The sequence below is a fragment of the Mus caroli genome, chromosome 5, assembly GCF_900094665.2.
Source record: "Mus caroli chromosome 5, CAROLI_EIJ_v1.1, whole genome shotgun sequence".
Classification (NCBI taxonomy): domain Eukaryota; kingdom Metazoa; phylum Chordata; class Mammalia; order Rodentia; family Muridae; genus Mus; species Mus caroli.
In genome coordinates, this window is record NC_034574.1 from 140,409,896 (window position 1) to 140,428,817 (window position 18,922).

General features: G+C 46.9%; 1 protein-coding gene across 1 annotated transcript; it reads left to right on the plus strand.

Annotated features, from left to right (window-relative positions):
* Positions 1–9,316: 9,316 nt before the first annotated feature.
* On the plus strand, positions 9,317–11,948 carry Rasl11a (RAS like family 11 member A). Its single transcript, XM_021163788.1, has 4 exons — positions 9,317–9,580; positions 9,883–9,939; positions 10,064–10,143; positions 11,231–11,948. Exons 1-4 carry the CDS (start codon positions 9,457–9,459, stop codon positions 11,696–11,698), a joined length of 729 nt encoding a protein of 242 aa, XP_021019447.1. The 5' UTR covers positions 9,317–9,456; the 3' UTR covers positions 11,699–11,948.
* Positions 11,949–18,922: the final 6,974 nt, after the last annotated feature.

Here is an 18,922-nt window from a genome sequence, read left to right on the forward strand (position 1 = left end):
ATCAAGCACTCAAAGAGCAGGGACAGCTTCCTGAAGCGGGTGAAGGAGAACGACCAGAAGAAAAAGGAAGCCAAAGAGAAGGGCACCTGGGTGCAGCTGAAGCGCCAGGTGAGAGCTGCCTTGGCGGTGTTGTTAATCTTGAGGAACCTGTAGGACTTGGCTCACTTTGTTAAAAGAATTGTGTATTCATTAATTCCAAAAACCACTAAACTTCACTATAATTTCTTTTTTTTTTTCTTACCAGCCTGCACCACCCAGAGAAGCACACTTTGTGAGGACTAACGGAAAAGAGCCTGAGCTGTTGGAGCCCATTCCATATGAATTCATGGCCTAATTGTACACAAAGAAATAAAATACCAGCACCAGGACTGTGAAGTGTTTTCCTTAGACTGTAGTGTGGGGTTTGCTCATTGTCTTTCTTGTTCATATTTTACTAACTGTTCTTCTAAACGATATAGCTTAGTGTGCAGAAAATATCCTCTTGATTGGAAAATAGCCAAATATTTACAAAACAGGTACACTAGTTTGAAGAGGTTCTGTATGGGGGGGGGGTGCTGGAAAACATTAGTGGGTGGCCAGGCATGGTGGTATAGCTGTAACCCTTAGCACCAGGAGTCGGAGGCAGGGGGATCTTCAGGCTGCATGATGTGCATAGTAACATGCTGGTATCCCAAGGTAGGGATATCAGGGAGTGGGTGACTGTGGTTCCCACTTTGAAATTAATCATAATTCTCCAAAGTGAGCAAACAAAACTAAGCCAGGAGAGGGCCGGCCACAGTTGGTACTGTGAAAGCATTCTTTTCCTAAATATATTAGGAAATATACTCTACTCCTAAATAAATATTCCTTATATATGGTCCACCATACCATCTTTGAAACAATCTGGGCTTTGGTTGACCTTTCTGGTCTTTCAAATTGTACTTGGCGGGTACATTTAACATTGCCAGAGTGGGGAGAATAGAATCTAATGGACCTTAAGTATTCTCTGGTGGCCATTTCGGCAGTGCTGAGGTTGTAACCCAGGGTTGGAATCTGCAGTGACAAACTTGCTTGCTATGGCAGCTATACAGAGATTTACGGTATAGGTAAGATTCTCTAGAAGTACTGTGTCTTAGTGAAACAGATTGCTTGGTTAACATCCTGTTACGTAGAACTGTGAAGTCCCCATTAGCCACCTTCATAGGCAATGGAGCTAACATTCTTGCTACAGTGGTCATGGCTCATTAACACCCAATGATGTGTTTAAACCACCTGTCTGTGTCCACATGGTGTGAATGTGGGTGTGCATGTGTCCAGTGTTCAGTTCACACAATTGCCTTAGTTGTCATCACCTTCAAGCATGTCTTCAGTCAGGGCCTCTGTAGATGCCCACCCCAGTCATTGGTTGTGATTCTGTTAGAAGTAAATGCACTGGAAAGCTTCAACCGTTTTGTTAGTGATGGTTTGGTTTTGGTGAGACATGGTTTCTCTGTGCAGTCTGGCTGCCTTGGAAGACTAGGCTGGTCTCGAACTCAGAAATCCATCTGCCTCTCAAGTGCTGGGATTAAAGGCATGTGCCACCACTGCTCGGCTTAGTGATGGTTTTTAAGAGCAAATAATTAATTTGGCATCCCTGATTGCCAAAGTTAGTGCCTTGGGAAATAGGGTTCTGCTCTAGTCTTTGGTATGTTTCTCATTTTGGCTCACGGGCACTATGGTCTGTTTTTCAGAGGTTTTCTGTTAACTTCAGGAACTTAAAGCCTTGAGTTTAACTGGGCTTTGTTTACTTTTAGTAAAATCTCTCCATAGCATCCAAGTCTAAACAAAATCAAAATTTAGTTCATGTTTTCCCCCTTCATCCACAGCTTGAAGCTCTGGAATTGTTGGCTGCTGTGCTTGCTATTAGGGTGTGTGAACGCGGTGCTCTTGGGTAGTTGCCATCCGAGTGCGTGCAAGCACCTGTTCTAGTGAAAAGTATTTTACTGAGAATAGTGCCAAGATTATTTTTCTTCAAGACAGGGTATCTTAGAGTAGTCAGCCTGGGTTGTCCTGGACTTGCCTTGTAGACCAGGTGGCCTTGAACTCACAAATCTGCCCGTCTCTGCCTCCCAAGTGCTGAGATTAATGGTTGTGCCACCACAGCTGGCAGTACCAATATTGATCTATTAAGGGTGTGCAATATTATGTTCAGGACAACTTTTTTTTTTCCTTCGAGACAGGGTTTCTCTGTGTAGCCCTGGCTGTCCTGGAACACACTTCGTAGACCAGGCTGGCCTCGAACTCAGAAATCCGCCTGCCTCTGCCTCCCGAGTGCTGGGATTAAAGGCGTGTGCCACCACGCCCCGCTAGGACAGCTTTTGAGATGTGAGGACTGCTGTGTTGTATTGTGTTAGGAAACTGCAAGGATATGGTAGAACTGAGACATGTCTTGTCATGGAGAAACTGGACTCAGGGTAGCTAATATGAATGGATGGTCTTGTGTTAGACTTATTTTTTTGCTGTGGTTTGTAAAGCTAGTGTTTCTGTAGTCTGGCTACCATTTTGCTCGTAGTAACATGAGCACGTGGGACCAGAGTGAAGGATGCCTAGACGACCTGTGCACTTTACATAATTTATCCTGAGCAGAGGAGAGACCTTCCGTTCAGGAAGGCTAGTGAAGCTGACAGAACTCAGATGAGCCTCGGGTCTCAGCAAGTATATGATATTGGACCCCTCAAAGGGTGCGCATTAAGTGGAAGTGGAGAAAGCAAGCGGCTGGAGAGATGGATTCTCTTGTACCGGACCAGGTCCAGTTTTCAGCACCCACATGGTAGCTCACAACCCTCTTCAGGTCTCTTGAGTATATTACACACATGTACACATACAGACATGGAAATGTAACACAAAAAAATTTGTTTTGCCTGGTCGAGATGGCACTGGCCTTTAATCCCAGCACTCAGGATGTAGAGGCAGGCAAATCTCTTAAGTTTTAGGTGACCCTGGTCTACAGAGCAAGTTCCCAAGACCTCCACAGCCACACAGAGAAACCCTGTCTTTAGAAAACAACAAAATGTTTGCCCCAACCATTTTCGTTAGGATCACTTATTAAAACTTGCAAACTGGGGGCTGGAGAGATGGCTAGGAGCACTGACTGCTCTTCTGGGGGCCCTGAGTTCAATCCCCAGTAACCACATGGTGGCTCACAACCATCTGTAATGGGATCTGATGCCCTCTACTGGGGTATGTCTGAAGGCCGCTATATAAAAAATGAAACCTTGACACTGGGTGTGGTGGCACACGCCTTTAATCCCAGCACTTGGGAGGCAGAGGCAGGCGGATTTCTGAGTTCAAGGCCAGCCTGGTCTGCAGAGTGAGTTCCAGGACAGCCAGGGCTACACAGAGAAACCCTGTCACTGAAAAACTTAAAAAGCTTTGCAAACTGATAGGTCCTTGTTACTGAGTTTAGATTTTGTTTCATCTTTGCAGTTTTGCAGGGGAGGAGGGTGTCTTTCTGACCCCTTATTGAAGTACCTTTATTCTCCAGATGATACTCAGTCTCATGACTTTGAATATCACATAGATCCTGACAATGACCCTGCCCTATAAAGCTCTCCATCGAAGCTGTGGCTTTCTGACTTTTTCCTTAAGTGACTTCTAACCCAGAGCTTGGCTGTGGTTGCAGTTCCCCTCCTTGCTGCGCCTTTGATATGCCAGGCACACACTTCCTCAAAGCGTTTGTGTTTGGCATTTCCTTTGCTGGAAAGCTTGTCCTACATAGATGCCTGTGGTCTGTCCCCTTTCCATATTCAACCTCTGCCCAGATTTTGTCAAGACCGTCTCCTAATGGCCTATAAAAATAGCAAACCCCTTTATCATTTTTCTGTCCCTTTATTCTTTATAGTACTTATGGGAGTTTGATTTTTAACTTATATACAGCTTTCTGTTGAGGTCAGAGATACTTATTGGAATCTGGTCTGCCAGAGAAAGAGGACAAAGGATAGCACCTTACAGCCTTGCTTCTGAAAGAGGTGACAACCTGGAGGATGCAGAAGACGAATATTTATGTAAGATGAGTCAAAGGATGCTAGGGATGTAAAGGAGGACACAAAGGAAAGTTGGTGTCAGGGCTCTCTTTGGCGGCTCTCCACTCACACACACCCCCGCCCCCATAATGCATTGAGTTTGCATAAAGAGGGCAAGGGGTTGGCAGTAACGGAGAGCTGCCTGCAGCCTTCTGTCCTTGTGTGGTGCACTGATTGCCACCCAGGCTCCAGCATCTCCCTTTCCTCTTACCACTTGCTTGACTTGAGCCTACAGCCTCAGGAAGATGACAGACCAGTCTTTCTTGTGTCTGCTGGGTCCCTTTTGTAGCTAATTTTCCATTTACCCACTACAGATCTGGCTCTCACTTCTACCATTGTGGTGCAGCTAACCTTAGAGGTTGCCAAAATCTTGTTGACAACATTTAGAGCCTTTTTTCAGATTAAAATCTCATCTCCCTAGTAATAATTGGCAGTGCCAACTAGTTTTCTTTTCCAGGAGCCTCTTTCCCTCCACTCAGGCGCCACCTATGAGGCTCCTCAAGGCCCCACATGTGTAGCTTTTCTTTGGTTCTATGGTTATCAGCACCAAATGAACCTGAGAACTTGCTGGAAGTGGAGATCACACCAGTGCATGCCTTAATCCCAGCAGGGAGGCAGAGACAGGCGTAGAGACCAGCCTGACCTACAGAGCCAATGCTAGGACATCCAGGGCTGCTCAGTCTCAAAACACAAAAACCAAAGTTCCAATAAAATCCCCCAACAAAACCAAAACAAGCAAGGAATAACACTTAAGATTGACCTCTGGCCTACACACATACACATGCACGCACACGGAGTGGGAGATAAGATTTGAAAAACCGGGTCTGGAGAGATGGCTCAGCGGTTAAGAGGGCTGACTGTTCTTCTGTAGGTCCTGAGTTCAAATCTCAACAACCACATGGTGGCTCACAACCATCCGTAATGAGATCTGACTCCCTCTTCTGGTGTGTCTGAAGACAGCTACAGTATACTTACATATAATAATAAATAATCTTTAAAAAAAAAAGATTTGAAAAATTTTGTAAACAAGTAATATATAGCTGATGAGTTAAAAGTTAATTCCTTCACTACAGGGGTATCTAAGGGAGCGAGCAGGAATGTCTGATAAGCAGTTCTCAACACAAAGCTATTCTTTTTGTGTTCTGTGCCAACACCCATCACATTACCGAGCAGAGACTGGGTTTTTCAATGGTTGAGACAATGGAGGGAGGTGGTAGAGGGCAGAGGCTTGGTTCCTGTACTGGGGAGGACCTAGAGCCTCCAAAGCTCCCATGAATTCAGTGGTCAAGGGCTTTCTACAGAGTAAAGCAGGCTTGTGGCACATACCTTTAATCCAAGCACTTACTTGGGAGACAGATGCAGGCAAATCTCTGAGTGCTAGGAGAGTGAGTTCCAGGACAGCTAGAGCTACATAGAGAAGCACTGTTTCAAAAAAGGGCCGGGGAAGACATTGATTGACCCTCAATATGGATGGTGGGGGGGATTATTTATCAACTACAGTGGGCCCCTGGGCAAACCTCACTGAAGGGTGAGGCTCAATTAAGCTTTCATGTGGCTGAGAAAGAGTTAATGACGTGTCCAACCTGCTATTACTTGCTATTTGCAAATCCTGTCCTCCACACTCATTCTAGACACCCACAGATTTGTGTGGTATCTGCCCACTCATTCCTATTATCTTTCTCAGATCTGTCCAGCCTGCCTGTGTTCCACTGGTTGCCACAGCTTTACGTAACTCTAGACACAAATATAACACAAAACAGAACCCAGGCAGCGCTGATTCAGGAGAGCCTATTTATAATTCTCTGCTTTGGGGGCTTATTGTCTCCACAATATTTTGTGAAGGTTATTTTGTGTATCTGTAAATGTGAAGAGCCCTTCCAAGGAGAATGGAGACGCACTTCAAGCTCTTCCAAGCAAGGGGCACTCTAAGGACAAACGGGAGCAGAGAACGGGCTCTGGAATGTTCTCAACGTGTGGGTTGCGACCCCTTTGGGAACATTTATCATATATCACATATCAGATATTTACAAAATTATACTTATGAAGTAGCAACAAAGATGGTTTTATGGTTAGGGGTCCCCACAACATGAGGAACTGTATTAAAGGGTCGCAGCATTAGGAAGGCTGAGAATCATCACTTTAAACAGAGAGACCCGACATGAGTAAAGAAGTGAGAAGATAGCCTCAAGCTTGAATCAAAGCAGGCATCTCTCTCTCTCTCTCTCTCTCTCTCTCTCTCTCTCTCTCTCACAGGAAAGCGCAGGCTGTTTGTGACAGATTGCATTGGCCCCTGTTCAACTGTCGTACTCTGTTTTTTATTTTTCATGATATTAATAGATAGTGTCTCTAGCCCTCTGGGAGGAACCAAGACCACGCAAGATGGGGTCACCGCCACCCCAGCCTTTGCCAGTTGTTTGGAGCATTGCTTTTCTTTGTTTACATTTGTCTGCTCTGGTTCATAAGATGTAATAGATAATCTTTTTCTTTGACATGGGCTCTCATGTAGCCCAGGATGGCTTCTAACTTACTACATAGTCAGGATAGCCTTGAATTTGTCATCTGCTTCCTGGGTACTGGGATTACAGATGAAGGCCACCACTCCTAGTTTATTCTGAGCTAAATCTAGACAAGCCCCAGGGTGTACTAGGGAAAGGCTCTGCCACTGAGCTGTGTCCCCAACCCAAGAACTGCTTAAAAAAATTTCCGGCTAGTGGTGGCACACACCTTTAATCCCAGCACTTGGGAGGCAGAGGCAGGCGGATTTCTGAGTTCGAGGCCAGTCTGGTCTACAGAAGGAGTTCCAGGACAGCCAGGACTACACAGAGAAACCCTGTCTCGAAAAACAAAACAAAACAAAATTCATAGTTCAAGAGGCAGAGCAAGGTAGTCCTCCCCTCTCTCTCTCTATTTGTGTGAGAACTGAATGCTACAGAAACCATCTTGTGTCCATCAAGGAGAGGCCAATTGACTCCCAGAAACAACAGCCCCGCCTTCCCAGAGCTTCTCAAAAGGCTTTGGAAAACAGCAGTTACTCAGTGGCTTCTTAAACAACTCTTATATTCATGGTGCCCATTTCCCCAGTTAGGAAGGCCCTGCTTCACGTCTCTCCGGCTAAAGTGAACATTAGTGGGAATTGATTGCCTTGTGAAAAGGTTACAGTCTGTACCTCTTAACTATGGCAGGCCTCTCTGGGAACATCTCTTTCCAGGATCATCAGAACAACAGATATATACGAGACTTTTGGCTATTCCATTTCTTGGGGGGAGGGGAGGGGTGTTTTGAGACAGGGTTTCTCTGTGTAGCCCTGGCTGTCCTGGAACTCACTCTGGAGACCAGACTGGCCTCAAATTTAGAAATCCGCCTGCCTCTGCCTCCCAAGTGCTGGGACTAAAGGTGTGTGCCACCACTGCCCAGCTGGCTATTCCATTTCAAACAGTAGAGTCAATGCCCATCTATTTAATCATTCAGAAGGTCAACCAAATGATGTGTGTGTGTGTGTGTGTGTGTGTGCGCGCGCACGCACACTCGAGCAGAAGAAATCATTAAACATAACCAGCCACAACCAACGAGACAGGTTGGGGTCAAGAAGGAGTCACAGGACCTTGCTTGGGCTACTTGGTGTATGGAAACCCATTTATTGGCATGTTCAACAGCAAAACTAGACCTAGTTGTCTGTCACTTTCTACGTGCTAGCCCTTTTCCAATGTGGCTTTGCTGCTCTGACCTTAAAGGGCTAAAGCATCATTTCTCCATCTTCTGAACTCATGCTGGCATCAGGGTTTGCTTTGGTCAACAGAGTGCACCAGGAATGATGGGTTCTGCCCAAGAGCCACCCAGCCTCCAGAGGCCTTGCCTACTTTCCCTCACCGTCTTGGGGCTCTGCTCGTCCACCCTGGGGACAAGCTGTGCCAAACTCCCCAATGAGCCAAACTTGAGTGAGTTGGTGATGGAGCAATTCAGCCTATTTCCCTAGGGCTCATGACTTCTCAGCTATGGCCTCAGAGAGCTCAATCAAGCTTGTCAGAGCATGGCATAGATTAAGAAAAACAGGAGTATGTGGCATCGGGGGCAGTGTCTGGGGACAAAGGGGAGGGAGGGGGGCTGAAGAGATGGCTCAGCTGTTAAAAGCACTGGCTGCTCTTCCAGAGGTCCTGAGTTCAATTCCCAGCAACCACATGATGGCTCACAACCATCTGTAATGGGATCTGATGCCCACTTCTGGCATGCAGGCGTATATGCAGATAGAGCACCCATGAAGTAAATAAATCTTTTGAAAGAAAAGTCTGTTGGAGTGAGCCATTGAGTTCTGAGTGGTTTGTCATGCCGTTCAAGCTAACAGATAAAACTAAGAAGGACAAAGGGAAAGAATGAGGGTAGGACTGTCTAGACAATTGGGCAGATGAGACTAAAACACAGCCTTGTCATGGTGGCATCCAAGAACAAGGCCATGTTTATCTTCTGGGCCCTTCTCCCCACGCCCTATCCTGAGTTCTACCATGTACCTACCAGGAAATCTTTGAATAGTAAGGTAGGTCCAGGCCCCAAGTGTGTTGCTTATTGAATTTGAGTGAATCTGTTCACAGCAGAAAGGGGCCGTGTTTGGATGGTGAGTTGTGGGCATGACTGCCCCCTAAGGGAGTTCACAGGGAAGTGACTGCAATTACCTTGATTCATGCTCAATTAGTTAATTAGGAACCTTGCCTTGGCTCTACCCATTTCCTCAGTGATGCCACCCCTTAGGACCCTTTTAAATTTTTTAATTTATTCACGTATTTGTTTGTTTATATTTGAGACCGGGTTTTACGTAGTCCAAACTGGCCTTGAACTCTAACCCTCTATGTGACCAAGAATAACCTTAAACTTCTGACCCTACTGCCTCTACCCGCTAAGCGCTAGGATAACACGCCAGTGTGCCACCACACTCAGTGTCCAGGATGCTGAAGATCAAAATTAGGGTTCTCATTAGTACTGTTTGACAAAGACACAAAAAGGGATCGCTTTCCCATTGTCCCAGAAACATCCAGCCAATTGAAACTTTTGTTCTTTCGGTGGCTCAGGTTCACGCTCCAGGCTGGTGCCCCAGACTGGAGGCTGCCTCCAGGATCCCGCAAATACAATTTGAGCAAAGGCCTCCCCTGGGCTGCACCGGGAGGAACCCGCGCAGCTGGGCGGGCAGAGCGCGTCAGGGAGCCTTGGGGTGCGCACGCCCGCGGGTGACAGTCCCCCTGCTCGGGCGCTGCTCCCACCCTTCCAGGAAGGGGCGGGGAAAAGGAGGAGCCAGAGGCAGCCACCGCGCTCCCGGAGCTCTTTAAAATCCAAGAGCCTGGGCAGCACCGCTGGCCGCGCCACATCCCGGCGCAGTTGTGTCCGCGCGTATCCAGGAGGCTCTCGAGCAACGCGGTCTCGGGACGCGCCCATGCGGCCGCTCACCATGTCTGGGCACTTTCTGCTGGCGCCCATCCCGGAGTCCTCCTCTGACTACCTCCTGCCCAAGGACATCAAGCTGGCCGTGCTGGGAGCGGGTTGTGTGGGCAAGAGCGGTAAGTGGGACAAAGGCGCGCAAAGCCGCCCAGGGACAGCGGAGGGTCTTCACCCGCAGGGATGCCGGGATGCAGGAAGACCCCTGCCTGTTGCTTCAGCAGTCCATTTCTGAGCTCTGGACGGGGTTGGTGCCTGTTGAGTGTCGCTCTAGTCCGGTCTCTCACATTCCGCGGGGAAAGGCACTCCGCGGTGGCGGGGCTTTGTCCCGGAAACCTGGGGGGACGCATGCTGTTCCTTTGAGGGCCCAGTTTGGACCACCTTGACCCACTTCTTCAGCTGATTTTCCTACTTTATTTTTCAGCAATGATTGTGCGCTTCTTGACCAAGAGATTCATCGGCGACTACGAACCCAACACAGGCAAGAATGTTTCCGTGCTTCCTGGCTCTTGTAACTTGTATCTCTTTGCCCTCCCCACCCTTCTCTCTTTATTTTGCTCATGGGGCCGTGGGAACTTAGATGCAAACTCCTCTTCGTTGTACAGGCAAACTGTATTCGAGACTTGTCTATGTGGAGGGGGACCAGCTATCCCTACAGATCCAGGACACTCCGGGAGGCATTCAGGTAAGGACTGTCTGGAGGGTATGCGGTGCAGGCTGAGGTGTTTGGCTCCAGGATCTCAGCGAGATGTCTCAGCATGTCCAATATGTCGGTGTGGGCACACACGAGGTGCTGAGGGTTGAGATGTTGGATGCCCTCCTAGGTGGCAAGAAACGGTTAATTAGAACAAGTTTCCTCTTAAATGCTAATTTTAATTAGTTAATTATTTTAAAGATTGCTGTGTAGCCCTGGCAGGTTTGTAGTTCATGTTTGCTTGGACTCCTTATAATCTTTGATGCCTCAGCCTCCCAAGTGTTGAGATTACAGGCAGAGCCACCCCCTCCCAGCAGTAGCCCTGGCTGACCACTGGTGCCCGAGCTGCCTAGGCGGGTATTAACACTTTCAGAGCACATCCTGGGACAATCTAAAAACCACAGCCTTGGGAGTAAGGGTCCAGTTCAGTAGTAAGGATTCACTTGCGGGTCCTGGGTTCCAGCACTACACTGAAAAAGCATGGAGTAGGTGGGATTCTGGAGCGAGTGGGGTCTGCGTCCTGGCCAGGACTGCCCCCGCCCCCCAAAAAAGCTAGGGGATGTTTTCTCAAGCCAGTAATTGCAATCAGATAACCTTTTGGCTATCACTGTGGAATGCAACGTAACTAATTGCTCAGCCCTTCTAGGGAGGAAAAGGTTGAGTGGAGAGCCCAGAGAATGGAATTTGTTTCTGCAACATTCTCAAGAAGTTGACTGCTAAAAATATTTTTTTATGGGCTTGGGAATAGATATTTATGTTGGACTGTTTCCAGGGTTTTGTTTGTTATGAATTAGTTCCCTGAAAACTAAGCCATTCTGGTCTGTAATTATTCTTAAGTGGTTGGAGTTCACTGGAGACTGCTTGTGGAAAAAGTAGGTTACCAGTCTACATCCAGGCCAGCTCAGAAAATAATCCAGGTTGAGCACTTGTCTGAGGCTTTCTGCAGAAAGCCTCTTGCAGAAGCTAGGGAGAGCCAGACAGCAATACTCAGTGATCTCTCTGTCCAGTGTTCCTACAGGGGCTACTCCGGTGTCATGTTTGAGCTTCTTTGACCAGATTCCATTTTGTTTTTTCCCAGGCCCAAGACAGCCTCAGTCAAATGGTGGATTCTCTGACCAAAAGTGTGCACTGGGCAGAGGGCTTTCTGCTGGTTTATTCCATAACAGACTATGAGAGCTACCAATCCATCCGGCCCCTTTACCAGCACATCCGGAAGATCCACCCTGATGGAAAAGCCCCCGTCTTCATCGTGGGAAACAAAGGAGACCTTTTGCATGCCCGGCAGGTGCAGACACACGAAGGTCTTCAGCTAGCTAATGAGCTGGGCAGTCTCTTCCTTGAAATTTCTACTAGTGAGAACTACGAAGACGTTTGTGATGTGTTCCAACATCTCTGCAAAGAAGTAATCAAGGTGCACAGACTCGGTGGGGAGCGGAGGAGGGCATCCATCATTCCCCGGCCTCGATCCCCCAACATGCAGGACCTGAAGAGGCGCTTCAGGCAGGCCCTGTCCTCCAAAGCAAAAGCACCCTCCGCCCTGGGGTGATCCAGCTCAGATAGACTGGCGTATTGTTATTATTACTACTAAACTTTTGTGCTGCCACAAAGACTGGCCCTTTCCCCCTTTAAAACATATTCAGAGTTTATTTTTATAATGACTTTATTGGCTTTCAATTGTATGTATATTTCTGAAAATTCAAGCAATGGATTTTTTTAAATGTGTTTTTTTTTTTTTTGTTTTTTGTTTTTACTGTAACTGTTAGCCACTCTTCCATTAAAGGCAAAATGGCAATACTATTCTTTGTTTTCTGAATGTCTTTTTATAGCAATCTTGCTTGCACCAGAGCCCAGAAGTGCTTAATGCTTGGCCTTGAGTCTGAGCTCCGATTGGTGTCTTGCTGTAGGGAGGGGGGCATGCAGAGGGAGTTCGCTGTGTGTGTGAGAGAGGTATGTGGAGGAGGGAGAGAGGTTTCAATAGTACTGGATGTCCTTAGTTAGGGCGCTTCTTCACAGTCAGGAAGTTCACACTGGTTTTCCAGCACAGTGGTTGGTCGGTTGAGAACTGCCCAAAATGTCACAACTGTATTTATTTATTATTTATTTATACAAATGTGAATGTAGCCTCTCTATAGAATATTTTAGAAAACAAAAGCAGGGATGGGCTGCTGTGACTTGCTTGTGATTCAAGCCCTTGGAAGGCCGAGGAACAAGAGTCAGGCCACCCTGAACAATACATGAGAACCCCATAAAAAAAAACCAAGCCACAAAGAAAAAACAACAGCAACAATAAAAAAAAAAAAACACTGTCTGGGAGCTGGAGAGGTGGCTCATCAGATAAGAGCCCTGGCTGATCTTCCAGAGGTCCTGAGTTCAATTCCCAGCACTGCATGGCAGCTCACAACTGTCTGAAACTCCAGTTCCAGGGAATTTAACGCTCTCACCCAGTCATACATGCAGGGTGAATAAATGCGCGTAAAATAAGAATAAATTATGTTTTTAAAATGTCTGCGGACAGAGCTCAGCGGTACAATGCACGATTACTGTGTGTAAAGAGTCCCTATGCTGTCAAAAATGGGAGGAAAATCCCCTTTTTTGGCAGGGGGTGGGGTGGGTGGTTGTTGGGTTTGAGACAGAGTTTCTCTGTATACCCCTGGCTGTCCTGGAACTCACCTTGTAGACCAGGCTGGCCTCGAACTCAGAAATCTGCCTGCCTCTGCCTCCCAAGTGCTGGGATTAGAGACGTGCGCCACCACTGCTCAATTAGAAAAATCTCCTTTTGCAGGATTCTTTATGTCAGTAAGTGAGCGTTGCTCTTCCGGAGTGGTCTTCATTCTCCTTCCCTTGCTGCGTCTCTGATCCTCTGCTGTATATGGAAACAAGGTGATCAAAGTATGATTTCGTGAACCAAAGACCACTTCTGTTGGGCTCATGGGACCCCCAGAGGGGGAGGGAGAGTGATGGGAAGTAGTTTCACAGTGAACATGTTCCACGGGTAAGGGGCACTGACGCCCCAAAATTGTTGGGGCCTCCGACATATCTAGAAAAAGAAGAGTATAATTCAAGTTTGAGGCCTCTCTTGTTTGGGGAGGCCTTGGGGGTCGAATTCAGGGCCTCACACTCTAGCACTGAGCCGCCCTCCAGCCCCTGAGGCATATCTTTACTCGCGTGCTCTTCTCATGAGAGCCTTGCGGGATGGCCAGCCACCTATGGCCTTGGAGTGAGTCAGATGAGGAGGGAGCTGCAGGTGTTGAAGAGGAAGGAAGGCTTTGGAGATTGCAACACTGTTGCAACCTGAGCGGGGCTCTCTGGGAAGTTGTTAGGGATAGAGTCTGGCCACAGCTTCTGCTCTCAAGGTGCTGGTAAACTCGTTTATATATTTTGAAATCCTGTGGTTGAGATCAGAAGTGGGACACTAACTCACAGATGGAATCTGTTAAGGCTTATGGGAGACTGCGTTCCCTTCAAGTACTCATGTATATCATTTGGCCAGAAGTTACACTGGAAGAAAATGGGAACACACTCCTAACAAAAGCTTCATAAAAGCAGCTATGCACATGTGTGCTTGGAATCCTCTTAAAGCCCTCTCACACTTTATAAGGCACCAGGTCAATCAACATACTTTCTTTAAAGGTCCCACTTGTGCCTTTATCAAGGACTTTAGAGCTCTCCCCCAGACTCAGCATCAAAAATCAGACAAGGGGCTGGAGAGATGCTCAGGGATTTGGCTCACTAGTTGTTCTTCCAGAGGATCCAGGTTCGATTCCCAGCACCCATAAAGCAGGCTACAGCTGTTTGTAACCTGGGTATCTGATGCTCTCTTCTGGCCCCGCAGGCACTGCATACAGAGGCACAGACTTACATGCAGACAGAAAGATCCACACGGGACAGCCAGGCCAACACAGAGAAACCTTGAGGGCAGGGAGTGGAGGGTGGAGAGACACATCGACAAAACGAAACAACAACAACAACAAACAAACAAAGAAACCAATCAAACAAACAAAAATCAAACAAGTCTATTTCCTGAGCCCCTGAGCAATGTATGTCTCTCTTTCTTTCTTTCTTTCTTTCTTTCTTTCTTTCTTTCTTTCTTTCTTTCTTTCTTTCTTTCTTTCTTCTTAAGATTTATTTATTATTATATGTAAGTACACTGTCACTGTCACTGTCTTCAGATGCACCAGAAGAGGGTGTCAGATCTCATTACAGATGGTTGTGAGCCACCATGTGGTTGCTGAGATTTGAACTCAGGACCTTTGGAAGATCAGTTGGTGCTCTTAACCACTGAGCCATCTCTCCAGCCCCGAGCAATGTCTTTCTAATTTTTCATACCGAAACAACCTCACCCACTGCTGTTCTTATCTGATTCCCGTGACTGAAAACACTTAAGTACTGGGTTCCTCTTATCTGTGGCATTCAATATAAATGAGAAATAGTAGAAAGATTATTGACCACCTCTCATGTTCATTATCTAGTCCGTCCAACACACACACACACACACACACACACACACACACACACACACACACACTGTCTCTCTGTCTCTTTCTTTCTCACAGTCCACATGACAGCAACCAAGAGAACTGTGTGCCCTACCCAGTGTACTCCAGGCTCTTCCATGCCTCCCTACCTTGGCACAAACCATCCCTTGGTCTTTACCTACGTGAGGCCATATTAACTATTCTTCCAAGACTCCAGTCACATGTAATATGTTAGGGTTGGCTCTGAGATGCCTTTCCTGGGTTTCATTGCTCAAGCTATGTATCCCAGGGGATAGTATCTAGAACACTCCTGTGAGAGGGAATGCCTCTAGGGGCAGTAACTGCATTTTCTGATGTTATGTACCTCTAGCTTCATTCCGCTAATACCCACAGTCCAGCAGGTGTTTTATTTTAGTTTGTTTTTGTCTTGGTTTTTGTTGTTGTTGTCGTTGTTTTTGCTTTCCGAGACAGGGTTTCTCAGTATAGCCCCTGGCTGCCCCGGATCTCACTCTGTAGACCAGGCTGGCCTCGAACTCACAGAGATCTGCCTGCCTCTGCCTCTCGAGTGCTAGCACTAAAGACATGGGCCAGCACCACATTGTTTTGTCTTGTTTCAACATGGTCTCTTGTAACCTAAATTAGTCTTAATTTCATTTATACCTTGATCCTTCTACTCCCCCACCTCTAGAGTGCTGGGATTACAGGCATGTACCACCACACTCAGTTTTATGGAGTCCTAGAGACTGAACCCAGAGCTTCATTCTAAGCAAGCACTCTAACAACTAAAGGACCTCCTTCCACTGCCCAGGAATAATCATTTTCTGTAAACATATGAATGAATATGCTATTTGTGTGTGTGTGTGTGTGCCAAAGGAAAATAATAGAAAATTATACTGGAACAAATGATGCCATCTGCAAAATAAGACAGAGTGTGTTTTAAGTAACTTTTACTAAGCAGTGTCTGCAGCTGCCGGTGACTGCAGCCTGCGTTGGGCAGCTTTCCGGCACTGTGACAAAATGCTAGAGAAAGTCAGCTTAAAAGGAAAAAAGGTTGCTTTCGCTCACCCATGCTGGGTTTTCAGTGCATGGTCACTTGACCTGTGTGGAGACAGAAGGTCATGGTAAGAATCTATGAGAGAGCAGAACTTCCAAAGGCTGTGTGGACACAGGGAAGCATTGAGGGGAGAGGGGAGGGGGCTGGAATCCCATGATCCTTTTCAAGAACACAGCTCCCAGTGACCTAACTTCCCACTGTTAGACCCCACCTCTGAAAGTTTCCATCAGAGTACGACACCCAAACTTTTTGTTTTTGTTTTTTTGTTTGTTTGTTTGTTTCAAGACAGGGTTTCTCTATATGACTCTGGCTGTCCTAGAACTCACTCTGCAAACCAGGCTGGCCTCGAATTCAGAAATCGGCCTGCCTCTGCCTCCCGAGTGCTGGGATTAAAGGCGTGTGCCACCACTGCCCAGTATATAAATAAGTCCACTGTAGCTGTCTTCAGATGCACCAGAAGAGGGTGTCAGATCTCTTTACGGATGGTTGTGAACCACTATGTGGTGGCTGGGATTTGAACTCAGGACCTTCAGAAGAGCAGTCAGTGCTCTTAACCACTGAGCCATCTCATTTCTAAATACTGAAAACTGTTGCTTAGAATTCTATCATCTTGAAACGTGGCTTATCTCTCCCGGATGGGCTTTACGCCCTCAGAACAAAGGCGGTTGTTTCCACCCTTGCATGTTTCTACTTCTTCCTATGAATCTCGGTCATGCGCATAAACAGGAGAATTATTGAGACTTCAAGCAATACCACAACTACATCGTGTCCAGATCACTGCTTGGTGTCAGGGCTCCTTCTGCTCGCAAGAATCTCAGATCAGACACCCAACTAGCATACATCCAATAACAACAACTAAGCCACCGGCTTGGATCACAGAGCTCAAAAGATGAGTCCCAGAGCAGTTTCAAACGGATGTCCCAGCCTCGGTGGGCTCAGGCCGAGCGATGGACTAAGAGGAGAGTCTAAGTCTCCTGTTTTTAGTGTCACAGGATTGCTACTAGCAGATCCTCAGGACCTCATGGCTTCCTTTCCGCTCAGTTGCCTAGAACTGGCTCACCAGGGAAGCAGATTGGCTGCTCTTGCAGAGTTTAAGGACCTGTTGTCCCTGTCCCAGTCCCCTGCTGATTGATGACTTGGTCTCTTGGGGCTCATAATGCATAATCTCTCAGAAGCTCCTGGGATGGTTGCCTTGGAGATGCAGGATGTAGGCACGTTGGGAAGTGAGGAGTTGTTGGATTTGTGTGTTAGGAAGGAAAAAAAAAATCTGAGTGTTTGGACTCTGTTGGGCACCAAAGAAGCTCAACAGGGGATGCTCGCTTAAGCCAACCTCAAAAGAAGAGGAGGAAGAGGAGGGGGAGGAGGAGGAGAGGGAGGGGGAGGAGGGGGAAAAGGAGGAGGAGAAGGGGGAAGGAGGAAGAGAAGAAGAAGAAGAAGAAGAAGAAGAAGAAGAAGAAGAAGAAGAAGAAGAAGAAGAAGAAGAAGAAGAAGAAGAAGAAGGACAGAAGCACAAAAGATCCAAACGTCTTCCAGGGTAGAAGTCCCTGAACTCCAGACAGGAAGGCAGCAGGATACTGACAACTTGGGTGGACAGACAGAAGACAGTAGTCATATACTTAGGTCCTCTGAGGAGTCATATACTTCCATCCCTATGATGAGGTAAGACCATGGCTGCCCATGGTCCCTGCTGCAGCTCAGATCTGGCATGTATCTCCTAGGCTCACGTGCTGAAGACTGGGCCACCTAGCCATCTGGTGGCTATTGGAGAGGGGAGGTGGACCCTTTAAGAGGTGTAGTTGTGTAAGGGAGTCTTGAGGTTTTGAAGGCATGCTCTCTAAAGGGGATTGTGGGAATCAGATCTTTTTTTTTTTTTTTAAAGATTTATTTATTTATTATATGTAAGTACACTGTAGCTGTCTTCAGACACTCCAGAAGAGGGCGCCAGATTTCATTACGGATGGTTGTGAGCCACCATGTGGTTGCTGGGATTTGAACTCTGGACCTTTGGAAGAGCAGTCGGGTGCTCTTACCCACTGAGCCATCTCACCAGCCCCGGGAATCAGATCTTTTGATTCTCTTTTGCTTCCTGGTGACAGAGTGAACGGGTCCTCCACCGCTTTAATTTTTTTTTTTTAATTTTTACTTTATGTGTATCCATGTTATGTCCGAGTGAATGTCTGTGCACCACTCACGTGCCTGGTGTCTTTAGAGTCAGAAGAGGGTTGTCAGAACTCCTGGAACAGAAGTTATGTCCTGTGGGAGCTGGGGATCAAACCCAGGTCGTTTGCAAAAGCAACCGGTCCTCCTCCTCCTCCTTCTCCTCTTCCTCTTCCTTTTGTCTTTCTTTTTTTCTTTTTTTTTGAAACAGGGTCTCTCTATAGCCCTGGCTGTCCTGGAACTCACTGTGTAGACCAGGCTGGCCTTAAACTCAGAAATTCACTTGTCTCTGCCTCCCAAGTACAGGGATTAAAGGCGTGCGCCACCACCGCACTTGCGCAACCAGTGTTCTTTACCACTGAGCCATCTCATCTCCCACAGTGAATGGTTTGACTGTACTATACACTTTTGCTCTGATGCCTGCCTCTCAACAGGCAAAAAGACCAAGGATTGCAACCTCTGAAGCTATGCACCTAAGGAGTTTAATCTCTTTATCTGCTGCTTCTTGTTCCAGTTTTCTTTGTTTGGTTTGGTTTTTCAAGACATGGTTTCTCTGTGTAGCCCTGGCTATGTTGAAACTCACTTTGTAGATCAGGCTCAAAACTCAGAGATTCACCTAGCTTTGCCTCTTGAGTGCTGGGATTAAAGGTGTGTGCCATCCTCACCCCACCCCCCATCCCCAAGCCCCAGCTGTATGTTGTGTCTTATTTTAGGTTTGTTAGTGCAATAACATAATTCTTCCTCACTGCCTCTTCCTATTCCTGCCTTGGTTGTAAGTTGTTATTTATGTATGTATGTATGTATTTATTTATTTATCTATCTATCTATGGTACTGAGGACCTTACACATGATAGACAAATGCTCTGCCACTGAGCAAGATCCCAGCACCCACTTTCTTTCTTTCTTTCTTTCTTTCTTTCTTTCTTTCTTTCTTTCTTTCTTTCTTTCTTTCATTTAATGTATTTGAGTACAGTGTAGCTGTCTTCAGATACCAGAAGAGGCCATCAGATCCCATTACAGATGGTTGTGAGCCACCACGTGGGTGCTAGGAATTGAACTCAGGACCTCTGGAAGAGCAGTCAAT

Bases quoted from the DNA above. Each gene is read 5' to 3' on its own strand.
- Rasl11a (XM_021163788.1), top strand. From the start codon at position 9,457: ATGCGGCCGCTCACCATGTCTGGGCACTTTCTGCTGGCGCCCATCCCG. The intron at 9,940-10,063 runs GCAAGAATGTTT...TTCGTTGTACAG, and splicing joins CGACTACGAACCCAACACAG to GCAAACTGTATTCGAGACTT. The intron at 10,144-11,230 runs GTAAGGACTGTC...GTTTTTTCCCAG, and splicing joins ACACTCCGGGAGGCATTCAG to GCCCAAGACAGCCTCAGTCA.